The 13,245-nt window shown below is 35.1% G+C and overlaps 1 protein-coding gene across 1 annotated transcript in view; it reads left to right on the forward strand.

Annotated features, from left to right (window-relative positions):
• Positions 1 to 13,245, forward strand: part of LOC108571050 (probable G-protein coupled receptor CG31760) — a 136,555-nt gene that overhangs the window by 82,189 nt on the left and 41,121 nt on the right. The window contains exons 2-4 of the mRNA XM_017933401.1: positions 511 to 667; positions 4,165 to 4,332; positions 4,886 to 5,090. Of these exons, the coding sequence (XP_017788890.1) occupies positions 4,186 to 4,332; positions 4,886 to 5,090 (352 nt within the window). The 5' untranslated portion in view covers positions 511 to 667; positions 4,165 to 4,185. The remainder of the gene's footprint in view (positions 1 to 510; positions 668 to 4,164; positions 4,333 to 4,885; positions 5,091 to 13,245) is intronic.

Consider the following 13,245-nt stretch of genomic DNA (forward strand, 5'->3'; position numbering starts at 1 on the left):
TTAGCGCAATTTACCATGATCGGGCCATAAACCTGAGGGCTCCATTCGATGTTCCCGCACGACTACCTTCTTTAACAATTTTTGACATTGCCGAGAACAGAATAAAACGTTGTTCACTGTATGACAGCAGAAAAAATTCTAAGCTCACCTACTACACTGAGAATGTACTGTTGAAACAGTAAATTTACCTGAACTCAGGTATACGAAGGGTATTAATTGGACTCGTTTGAACAAGGAATCCCCACTGACGATTGATATGCAATTTTTTCAAAATTTTTTGTATATGTTATTTAGTACACTAATCCTTCTAACTTCTCAAAAAAAAAAACTCAAGTCGTTAGGTCCAATTTTTAAAGAGTGTCCGAGTATTAGTGAGAGTCAGTGTATGTATAATGCGAAGCGCATGTCACTTCTGTTTTAATAAATATAAGAAACATTTTTACTTTACTCCAATGACTCTTTATTTAAGTAAATATAATGGTCAATGAACGATAACTTTTTATTCAACAGAACGGATTCTTCGCGATGAACAATTAGTGAGAGTGACAGCTAATTGGAGCAAACTTATAAGATCATCACGAAGAATGTCGAAGATATTAACGGGGGTGGATGAGCGCCCCATGGACCCAGGACTCAAACTTGGCACCACTTGAATGCAAAAGAAAAGGTTGGTTCAACATGAAAACATTTCTTTAATGTTTTCAAATAATACCTAGTCAGTTGTATGTTTATTACGAGTAATAACAAATTACCTTCCCTTTACGTTTACCGGGCGTCCAAACTGACGACATACTTATGAATATCAATACTATCCTCACACTGATCTTGAACACCGCCAAAACCGTAACTTATTTAAAATCTGCTGCTAGCTAATATAGAATTTTGCGTAAAATAAAAATTTATGTACGTAAGTAATCTAGGTAATTTTATTAACTAAGCTGCTATTTATTGGGTCAGTATTTTAAAACATTTTTAATCAGTATTTTAAATAAAACATCAGTACGTAATATAAGTGATCAGTATCATATCGATTAATACAAAAACTGTCAGCATTTTCATTAAAATATTAATAAACATAATAATGTATCGGTATTTTAAATGGATTATCAGTGTATATAATAAAATATTCTAACCTAACCTAACCTAACCTAACCTAACCAAGAAGTTTAATTTTATTGACCAAATAAACAAAATTTTACGGACAAATTGCGATTTAATAGTAATAATTAATTATTTATATTGATGTGGCGACCGCCACGGGGGGCCTACGTACTTAGGCCTGGCGACTCTTGGCCCTCGAGGCGAAGAATCGAGAGATGTTTTTCCAAACATCTCCGAGTTTCTTCGTCCTCGAGGACAAGAGTATTGCCTCGGTAATGTAGGCCCGCGCCTCCACTTCCTGGGACTTTCACAGGGAAAAGGGGGCTACTTAAGGGAGCCCCGAAAAAGGCACGAGGCTTTTTTGTCGCAGACGTTCTTTCTACATGCATCGTGTCGCTTATACATTAAAAATAGTTTAAGCGTTATCTGATTTAAATAAATATATATTTCTGTTAAGCAACCTTCGTGTAATAATTATTTTTACACCACGTTACTTCCAAATTGACAAAAATATTCATTTTTACTGACTATTTGTTTTAAAAAATACTTACCATTAATTAAAAAAATATACTGACCAAATAAATAGAAGTGATTTTGCTATTAATGGACTCGTTCATAGTTAAATTTAAATATGCCATTAAAACATGGAAATGAAAAGATACAGGACTTAGTGACTGTAAGCTAGTACATAATACGTACAATGTTAATACAGATTTAGGAAATGCAGCAATAAAATCAGAAGTGGCATGTAACATGTTTTATGAAGCAGCACTCGATCATACTAACAAAATAACTACTTACACGTATATTAATCTTGTAACCTTCCATACAATATTATTGTAGGGATTATTCGAAGATAAATCCCACTTCAGTGGTTTAGAGATAGGGGAGTGATTTTGATAACGTTTATTAATTAAACATACTCCCTGGTTAATTTACAATGTAACTCACAATGCTATTTACAACGTTCGATTCTCAGAATGGACAACTCTTTCACTGACTCGCACAAGCGTCTTCCACGCCATACGAGTACATATATCCTTGCGCCTTCACATTCTCTCTTGCTCCATTAAAAAAACCAAACATTCACACGAAACGTCCATTCCCACATTATTATTATTTTATATAATGTAGTAAGACAGTCATGATAATGAATGGTATTATAAAATTATAAAAGACATACCTATATGTATTACATGTATATGTATAATAAATAAACTTTAGTCACTACAATATAATAAACATAGTAATAGCAATTCATTTCAACCAAAATAAATCTATATACTTACAATAGTTAAAAATTTATATTTTATTTATGTAAGATGAAAGTCTTTAAATTTTATATTTCATCTTTTTAAAAGAGAGGAAGTAATTAGTAAAGATTTTTTATTTTATACAATTTCCATTTATTTGCAATTTGTCATAATTAATAAGTAAATGCTTTACTTTGAAATGTATAACAACAAAGTACAAATATTTTGCCGATTGGTTTACATCTGTTTTATTGTATTAGACTAATATTTTTTCATCTGTTTTATAAACCAAACAGTTCTCTATTAGAGACTTTAAGGTATAAAGTAACTTCTACGTAGAAATAAGAAGTTAGGCTATTTAGTAGTTCTACGACCTAATAACCCACGCAGATGACGTCTTAAGTTTTCAACAAACTATAGTCGGGGCGAATTCTGTTGGTTTGTCGTGCGATCTTCTCCTCCGTCGCTTTTCAGTTCCACTCTTATCGTTCGGTAGTGTAGCAGTCGTGAAATAGAATCTCTCCGTTTCGCCCTTAAATTACGCTGGCCATGCTGCAGCACATATGTATACTTACATACATGCACACGCGCCCATGCATAAAACCACACGAGAATAGTTACAGCGTAAGAAAGATGCGGCACTTGACAGGGATACCACGTGCGCTGCAATGAATCTATTCAATGACGAAAATTTAAATTTCTATAATTTTCATTCTATCTTTATTAAAATAGTACCAATGGATTGGTTAGGCTCCCTCGATGAAAATGAGTCCAAACACGACACACATCGGAGTGGACTTAACAGTAATCGGATTTAAATCACTCTTAAAATTGGTCGCATTTTCGCTGCCCGAGATATTTCATTTGATTGCTGGTAAAAATGATGCAATTTATATCGTGTTTAGAATCATTTTCATCAGGAGAGTCTCACCAATTCATTGGTACTACGTACTTTCATAAAGATAGGCTGTAAAATCGAAATGTTTATTTACATTTTTTTATAAATGCTTATTTATTCAGCCATTGACTTGTGTAATGATTGCTTGTCGTGTTTGTATATGCATATGTGGATAAACGATGTGGATACGTATATTTATTTATTCATAAATTTTGGACGATAATAACAGTATTTGTCCGAGTAACAATAAGACATGTTACAATAAGTTTGCAATTTTCATTGCTGCATCAGAATACAAAAGACAAAAAGAAAAAGATAGACGGAGAAGGACTCATTCGTAAGACAAAGAAAACATATTTCCAAGAATGAGACAAATGATAAAAGTGCACCTCTATAACATATGACGAAGAGAGCATATTGCCTCCAGAAGTAAAACAAAGGTCGCATTACAAACATAGTTACACCCGTGCGCCTATACGTTGACCAGTTGAACCATTGCATATGTAGGCCTCGCTTGGTAGGGTTCGTCGGTGTACAAAAGCGACGGAGGAAAAGTGGCCTTGAGAGGCCAACAGAATTGGCCTCTGCTTTAGTAGTACTTATTGTTACTTCTATTAACCCATTTTCCTAACTCAAAGCTCTAAATTATGCAAATTGCTTGACTTTTTCTTATTTTCCTATTTGTGATGTCTGTACAATATACAGAGTATATACAAAAGTATATTGATGTAATATGTAGAATCTGCTTATAGTATTGTAACATTATTTAACGTTACATTTTTTTTTCTTTTCGAGAGCATGTACACACATAGTTTATATATTTGAATTGGTAACCTTCAGCTTTGATTTCTCATCATTTTAACTAATTCTATTCGGTTACAAGGAACAAATTAACTTGCATTCATTTCAAAGTACAAATGAGCAGAACGCGGGATGGGCAAATCTTGGCTTTTGGCCCTATTTCCTGCGACGATAACAACGATGACAATGATGGCGTATGTCACCGTAACAACGGCTACTTCAACCTCGGTGCCGTCTTTCGCTACAGACACCACCAACGAGATTCTCGATACAAAAAGGGTAAATATTTGCGTAGTGTAAAATTTCTCTTTCTAAAATATTCGAACTTATTTTATTCTTCAAATATGTTCCCAGAATCTGCAGTGTCTTTTGCTAGATTCTTTTGATTATCTTACTTGAAATATAAAATAGTCTTTTTCATGATTATTGGCATCAAGAATTTTAGTAAAAATGTCACGTGATTTACTCGACAAATCGTTCATGAATTGACCTCTGCTTCGGTTTTATGTATTTATAATAAACGATGCTTCTTTTATTTCTAATTAGAGCTTATATCATGCAGTAGTATGAAAAATATTTTTCAAAAATATAGTAATACTTGATTAACTTAAACGTTTAACATTAAATGATCGTACGATACATAATCAAAACAAGATCTCAAGGATGCAACAATTGCTCGTATGTTTTTTTGAAAATCTTATTGTTTCAATAGTATAACGAAGTATTAAATGACAAAAATTGATATTTCATTAAGTGTGAAAAGCAAAACGATATTTATGTTTAAAATGCGTGGGCTGTGTTGATACGATCGATAAACCACTCTGTTTCTAAGGCGGATATAGAAGAAGCTCTCGACGTGATAGAAGCGGCATCGACCGGATCATTGGGCGAAGACTGTGCTACGACCGCTGGTTTTAAGTCTTTACCAGGTGCCGTAGCACTCGATCCCCGACGTTACAACACTGCACGTCAAAAAGCTGACATGACTGCCCTGACGCTTCAAAATCTTGGCTCTGTTGGTGTATCAAGACGTAACGGTGAGTTACAAGCTATTACCAAAGTTTGTAATAAAGGATGTTGATTGTGAGTAAGATTTTGGTGTACAAATTATCCATACACTACCGGCCGAAAGTTTGGAATCACCTGCCAATTTATATTATTATTGAATCTGCTACTAATTCTTTATTAATTTGCAATTGATGTTGTGGAGATCAATAGCACTTCATCTCATTTCGATTGATTTGAATAATAAAAAATTCGTTGGAAAATTATTATAAATGCTAACATTTCTGGGGAACTTTTGTGCAACTTGCAACGCACAGTGATTCCAAACATTTGACCAGTAGTGTATATACTAATTACAAATGCTGTAAAAGATACGAAAGCAACGGTAGTAAGTAACAATTAATAAACATATTACGTGTATTCTTATTTGTTGAACTGGTAGGTTTCACAGTTACTTTCATTAATTTCATCGCACTTTTCATTCTTCATCAATGATAAGAAAAAACATTAACCCTCGTACGACGAATGCAGGGTCATTTTGCAAGTCAGACGGCTCAGATTACGTTTGATACAGAAAATACACCTATTTTACGCGTCCGCCTAAAACCATTCGCCTTCTGAGGGTTAACAGATTGAATAAATGACAAGCTCAATTTGTTCAACTAATAAAAACGAACTATTTTATTGAGCATAAATGTTATGATCTATTAAACCAAGCAAAGTATTGGTCGATGGCAAAACGATTCTATCCAAGTAACAAATATTATAAATATTATAAACCAAATGGTTTGTAATAGGTTTTGTGTTAGGGATGAAGTGGTACAATATATCGCATGGCAAAGAGAAGAAATAAAAAGTATAAAAGAAGCCTTTAGCAAAACTTTGACGAATGTTACATATTGGATTTTGGGATCGGTGGGTTAGTCGGAAGACTAGACTAAACAAAAAAGTATATTTAAAATCACAGATTTGCGAATTCATACAGACATTAATATAACTCACGTCACGGCTCATCGCCTACTAACTGACACAGAGCCGCTGAGACAGACGTTTTACGAGCAAGAGGGCTCTTCGTTGCTCGCAAGCAATGCTACGAGCAAAGCGAAGAACAAGTGACGTCGGCAGTCGTGAATGGGTAGAAACGGTAGTAGAGAGAGTGTCGCTTAAGAGCCGCTTGACTTCTTGCTCACGAGAAAATTTCCCCTCCCGAGGTTCCCCCACTATGCGACTGAGATGGTCTCGCACGAGTTGCGCCGCAGTGGGAGGAGGACGCGAGGAGTCCTCCCACCACAACTCCAGCGACTGCCGTTGGTTTATGTTACACATTCTGCGTGTTCGTACCGCATAGTGGGGGAACCTCGGGAGGGGAAATTTTCTCGTGAGCAAGAAGTTAAGCGCTTCTGCTGTAGACCACATATGGGCAACTCGCGGCCCGCGACTTCTTTTAGTTTGACACGCGATTCGTTCCCGCGAAGTATTTAAATTCAGCCCTCTAGATCAAAGCTGCTTAACTTCTTGCTCACAAGCAAATTGTCCCTCCCGAGGTTCCCCCACTATGCGACTGAGATGGTCTCGCACGAGTTGCGCCGCGGTGGGAGGAGGACGGTGTAGCTCATAAGTAGGTATGTTTGGTACATTTGTGAGACGTAGTTCAGTGCCTCAGTTACTTTTTTCAGCACGTACGATCAATGTTCGCACCGCATAGTAGGGGAACCTCGGGAGGGGAAATTTTCTCGTGAGCAAGAAGTTCAGCGGCTCTAGTGTAGCTCATAAGTAGGCATGTTTGGTACATTTGTGAGACGTAGTTCAGTGCCTCAGTTACTTTTTTCAGCACGTACGATCACTACTACATTCATATAGTGCCCCATCGCCGTATTGTTGCTCGAGTAGGCGTGGCTTATTACTTGAATATCGCTCCGTGCTCGAGTAGGCGTGGCTTATTGCTCGAGTATCGCTCCGTGCTCGAGTAGGCGTGGCTTATTGCTCGAGTATCGCTCCGTGCTCGAGTAGGCGTGGCTTATTGCTCGAGTATCGCTCCGTGCTCGAGTAGGCGTGGCTTATTGCTCGAGTATCGCTCCGTGCTCGAGTTTGTCTGACCACTTTACGTAGAGCTACTTAGTATGTACAGTAGTGCACACATAAGCGTCCACATTTTTGCACACTTAAGCGTCCGTCGCTATCCCCAGCAATTCTTGGAAATGGGACATCGGAGTGGAGTTCGAGCGTGCCGAGTGAAACAAAGTAATTCGATATCGACTCCTGAATGTGAACAACTGACACTTGATATATCGGTATCCCACTCAGCACATCTCCTCTCTTTTGTTTAGTTAAATTCGCAGAAGTCACCTCCCCACATTCGGTCCCGACTGCGGACGCTTATGTGTGCACTATTATACTTCGAGATCGGCTCAGAACTAGCGTTTTCGTTAAAAAAATTCCTTAGATTGTCGACGTTCAAGAATCAGATTGATATTCTTTTTGGCGCTCTTGCTCCGCAGTCCTTCATACATGTATTTAGTACTGATATTTCATGTTGCAAACATATTGTACCCAAAGTAGAACTAAGTTTCATGTCTATTATAGGTCGACTTTGAAATAAACGACAGAATAATTTTCTTTTTTCCATTTCTTGTGTAGTTTACGAAATCCTTTTACATTATAAGAAAGCCCGGTTCAGATAAACAGCTTTCTATCGTATGGAAATTTGTAACGAGTATGTTCCCACTTTTCCTTCCATCTCTCGTTTAATTCGTTGCTTACGCAGAGTGATAAGCGGTGTTTCAGAAGTAAGGGAACACTTTTTTGGCGTGATCGAATTTTGATTTGTTCCATAGCAATTTACAAGATAGACGTAAAATCGATTTACCTAATAAACCGAGCATGATGGCAAACCGCATTGTCAACAGTCCAATTTGTACGGAAACGGGTATATCATCGCCTAACCGAATTCCATCGGCTCAAATGGCGACGAGAATATGTATCCTACCGAGATACATCTGTTACTCCCGTGCGGCTTTCTAACTATGCACACGGATTGATTTTAAAACAAATTATTCATTTCTGAAAACACGTCCCATTTTTAACGCTTTACAAACGAGAATCCTATAACTACGATTATGAATATTTTTCTTAACCGAGTTATCATTTGTTTCGAATCAAAGTTTTTAATAAAATTACATATCTATGTTTTTATCGCACGTTCTAATAAACATTCTTACTGCTGTTCAAATTTACGGATACCTGAATTTTCAGTATTTATACATTTATTGTTAGGTTTATAAACATAGATCCAAGTGTTCGAATGGTTCACTCATTGTTAGATCTATCGTGAGAGTATCTGAGCCTTTAAATCCATAAATTTTTAATAGAATAAATTATAGTAGCAAATTTAATTCTTCAATTTGAAATATACTTGGTAAAAATGAATTAAAACCCGTAATATAGTTAGGGGAGAGTCGTGCAGTACCGGCCAAAGCTAGATCTCGCTTATACTGTTAGTTGACTGCACTATTAATGGAAAACCAAATAAATACTATATTCTTTTTTCTTCAGTATTACCAGAGTTCTAAGACTTTAACGTTTACGCTGGTGTTCCGTACGACAAAAGTTATTTTTCATAGCTGCAATGGTTGGGCTCACGTGGAGTGTACGGATCGAGAAAATATCGATGCCTAAATAAAAGTTCTATTCTATTTTTAAATGATTTTTACTAACATTATTTATTACCTAGACCTTAAAATCTACTAAGTAGCTGGCCGGTACTGTGCGACAATTTTTCGTTCGCTGCAAATTACAACTTTTTTATTTCTACGAATTATTTATCTTTATGAGAAAATTTAAGAAAAACGATTTGTCCCCTTTTATTAAGCACCCCTTGTACTACAAATTACTTTTTTGAAATTTCATTTTTACCAACATTAGCCCAAGTTATAGTACAAAAACTTAGAGTGGTCGGTACTGCACGACTCTCCCCTATAATTTGTCGAGAATTATAGGAAATTAAACGTACAAAAAATGTGCCACCATTCTTAACAAGTGTGGAAAGGACTTGTTTCTATAACTGTTAAAATACAACGTTTGTTACACGAAAACGAAAATAACTTTCCCTTTTTAGAAAAAGCATAATGTGTGTACTACTGTGCCACGTTCTTTAATTTTGACATTTTATTGTTAACTCTGTTAAGAAAACTTTGTATTCAAGTAATCTGGGAGAAAAGGTCCGACTCTATACATATATTCAAGTTACAATTTCAAAAATTGAAATGAAAGAATGGAAAATGAAGTGTTTTTAGTCCGTAATTAGCCAAGCTAAACGGTAGTAAGATTCCGTGTTTGCAAAGCTTCACAAACTGGAACATGAGTCAGATTGTAGTATGAATACGTTTTTCGAAAAATAGTATAGAATATTCAAAGGAAGTTTGTTTAATTTAAGCACATTGTGTAAATTAGGCAAACTTTTATATATAATCGCTGAATAGTTAACTCATATACAAGATAAATGCCTAAGGTGATTACCTTAGATTATTTTATTGTAAGTGAACCGGTCGAAATTTTTTTTGTTACATAGTAATAGTTCAAAGAGACCTTTAACATGATTACTTATATTACATTTTTTATCAACCCATTTTTCCCGAAGTTATCAAGGTTTTTTGGCCATGAATTAGTGGACATTGAGTCTACCTGCAATAAAAATTATTTTGTTTATCTGAAGGAATTATAATGCGAAGGAAGATGTACAGGAAAAAGTGATTTTGCGACGCTGGATAACATGCGATGTCTCTAATTTTAAGTTTCAAATTTACGTAAATTCACAGTGTGTGTTTAAAATGATGTCCATCAACTCCAGTACACTCACGTAGACAGCAAATGAACGAATGCTTAGTCTGTTCTGCACATTCTTTTATTGTTAGGATATTTTTTACTAGGATATCATTTTTTACTGTTTTCTATTTAGTACAGATAGAGAAAAAGATATTTTATAATGCTTGCTGAACTTGTCTCGGCGTTTGCTAAAATGTAGGTATACACAATTTATAGATTTATTCATAAGAAATGAAAGGTGACCTAGAAAACTTCGAAAATAGATTGATAAAAAACATAATATAATTATTTCATAATAATAAAGGTCTCTTTGAACCATATTATGCAACATAAGAAATATTTCGATCGGTCCACTGACATCAGAATAATCTAAGGTGATCACGTTAGACCGTTCACCCTGTACAGTGTATACCTAATATGTATTCCTATTTCAATATTTACCTTTAGCAGAGGAATTTTTTAGTCCCGTGAAAAACTGTCCAGCTGATTTTTCTGTCCAGTAGTTGATTTTTGGATGCCTCTTTTTTGCTCGTGCAGAATTTGTTTTCTTCTCTTTAGTGGTTCTTTTGCAACTATACATCCTTGGTAATTTGCTGCATGGGATTCACCGCAATGTACGCACTTAGCTTTCTCAAATCTCTTTGTTTTACATTCTATAGTGGCACGTTTTACTGCGCAGTTTACACACGTCGGTTTCTTATTACAATGGGTTTGGGTATGGCAAACGGCTGCCATTTTTTGAACTGGAAGATAAGAGTCGTTCTCTTGCGCAGTAACTGTACTTTTACTTTCAATCCTAGAATTGCCTCCATATCATATATTTTCTTAATGTCCGATAACATATCGAATGTTAATATAACCAGTGGTAGTGGTTTCTTAGTAATAATATTTCCTTTTCTCACACTCTTCATAATATTAACGACATCCATGATTTCAAAGTATTTGCTTACCAGATCCTCTAAAATCACTTGGCGGTCGCATATTGGGTACAGTTTCCTAGCCACAACTTTAATTGGTTTGTTTTGTTTATTTTTGTTGTGAAAATTGCGAGAAAATACGCTAATTCGCTCTTTTTTAAAATTTAAAAATGCTTTTTACGCTGCAGCACCGGCTGTGAGCAATTTTTTGTTATCTCACGACGGCGCGAACGAAATAATTTTTGTATTGTCGTGGCCTAAATCCGAACACACGCATTTTCACAAACCAGCAGTCGAATGTTTGGGTTCACACGAGGTAGCTGACAATTGCCATCGCGATCGCTGACGTTATATGTATAATTATCTCTTTTTGACTCTCTGTGATGGTATTGTTGAATCGTTCCCTATACCACATATGGATGCTCGATACTCTATACCACATATGGACAACCCCCTGCCCGCGGGCCAAATAATTTCTATTGTTGTTTTTTACTCAGTGTTTAATACTCTTTTCAACTGTATAGTCAAATTTTACCTATTACCATTAAAAAACTCAAGGCGATTTTCATATCCTGATAAGAAAGCAAAATAGCGATATAAGCTAATTATTACATCGCGTGCTCCCCTTGATACCATAAAACTTTGGTTTGGACTATTTTTTCATATGACCAACAATTAACAATTAATTAAGGAGGCACACTTAGCTGAATCACCCCGTATACAGTAAATTCTCTACAAGAGTCAGTAAGTTTGGATTCAACAAGTGACAGTATAGATGGTCCTACGCCTAGGCTGCGTCATTGCGGCGCCCATGTTATCTCGCTCGCAGTTAGTCAAGCGTGTAACGCTACACCAGTCGGTTTCCTTTACGAGATTACACGGCTCGACAAATCATAATAGAAAAATATCATTTCTTTAATTTTACTTTTTTTCATCTGGAATTTTTTTTAACATGTTGGTACAGGTTGCTGTCAGGCGGCCACAAGAAAATACATTTTAAGCATAGGATTATAGTATTATGCTTTATAATTTTTTTTTTTCAATTGAAAATAATGTCTAGCTAGCTATGACGTTCAAAATTTTTAGTTGACAACATTTATTTTATTTTAATTATTCTAAACATTTGAGGCACTCCAGTCACTGATGACCACCATGGCCATATCGAGGAAACAATCTAATGTTAATACTTATTGAGTGATTAATTTAATTTCATAATATATCGCTTTAGCGAGCCACCGTTTGGTTGTCAATTGTTTATCACGTAGAGTCGGGCTATTCCACGTAAAGAAAAAAAAATGTAGGGTCGATTCCACCAGTGTCAGTAAAATGTAGGGTCGATAGCAGCAGAAAAGCTGCTAAGCAATTAGAATTAAATGTAACGATAGAAATTATTGCAACAATGCGTAATGCAATTGAAAAATTGAAAGAATCAAAAGAAAAAACGCGAATTCATATCTTTTTCGATTCTAGAATATAAGAAAATTTGAATAAAATACGCGACGAGAATTGGGGAGAAGCATAAGTTAAACGCGTAAAAATATTCAATAATAAACGAACTAAGGACGCAGCTATTATTTCAATACACGATGCACTGACTCTAGTATTTACTAAAATTCAAAAATTCTCGCATAAATTCCAAAAATAGATTATTAATTACGGTAAACTACTGAGACGGTTTAATTTAGGGTGGGCATAGTGCACTCGTTCCAAATCAGCTCACAATATACAATAATAAATCAACTAACTACTTAACATGCAATTCATGCAAATTCCTTGGATGGTAAATTATTAGTAAACAAAATAGCAAGTCATAAAATAAATTCAATATCAGAGAAAATATATGAAAAATTTCAAATTAATTTCAATTGCTGGAAGAAAAGTACATATTGATTGTTATGCCCTAACGAAAAAGCAACCACTCAAAGTCATTTCAATATCCTATTCGACAAGTCTGAAGAACAACGATGACTAAAATTCAAATGTTTATTTCCCTAAACCTTCAAAATAATTTCGAAATATTTTATTCGAAGCGGAGTATTCCAAGTCAGTATCGATAATTGAAGAAATTATTTGATTGTATTTAAAAGAACCGAAAGGAGAATATTTAAAGTCTGATATTAAATGTCTAGCAAGTACCAGTAATTGGTAAAATGATTTATATTTGTTTTAAAAGGAAAATTTCTAATAGGTATTAGTTAAAATGAATTGTTATTCAGTCTATTGTATTGAAATTCTAATTGATTCTAATGTATACAAGTGTTACAAGAAGGCTGAGTGTGTACAGGGTGGACACTGACTCTAGTATTTACTAAAATTCAAAAATTCTCGTATAAATTCCGAAAATAGATTATTAATTACGGTAAACTACTGAGACGGTTTAATTAAGGGTGGGCATGGTGCTGCTTTAGTTTGAAATGATTTATAAACACATAATTAACAGAGGAAAAAC

Source organism: Habropoda laboriosa, unplaced genomic scaffold (genome assembly GCF_001263275.1).
Source record: "Habropoda laboriosa isolate 0110345459 unplaced genomic scaffold, ASM126327v1 scaffold17, whole genome shotgun sequence".
Classification (NCBI taxonomy): domain Eukaryota; kingdom Metazoa; phylum Arthropoda; class Insecta; order Hymenoptera; family Apidae; genus Habropoda; species Habropoda laboriosa.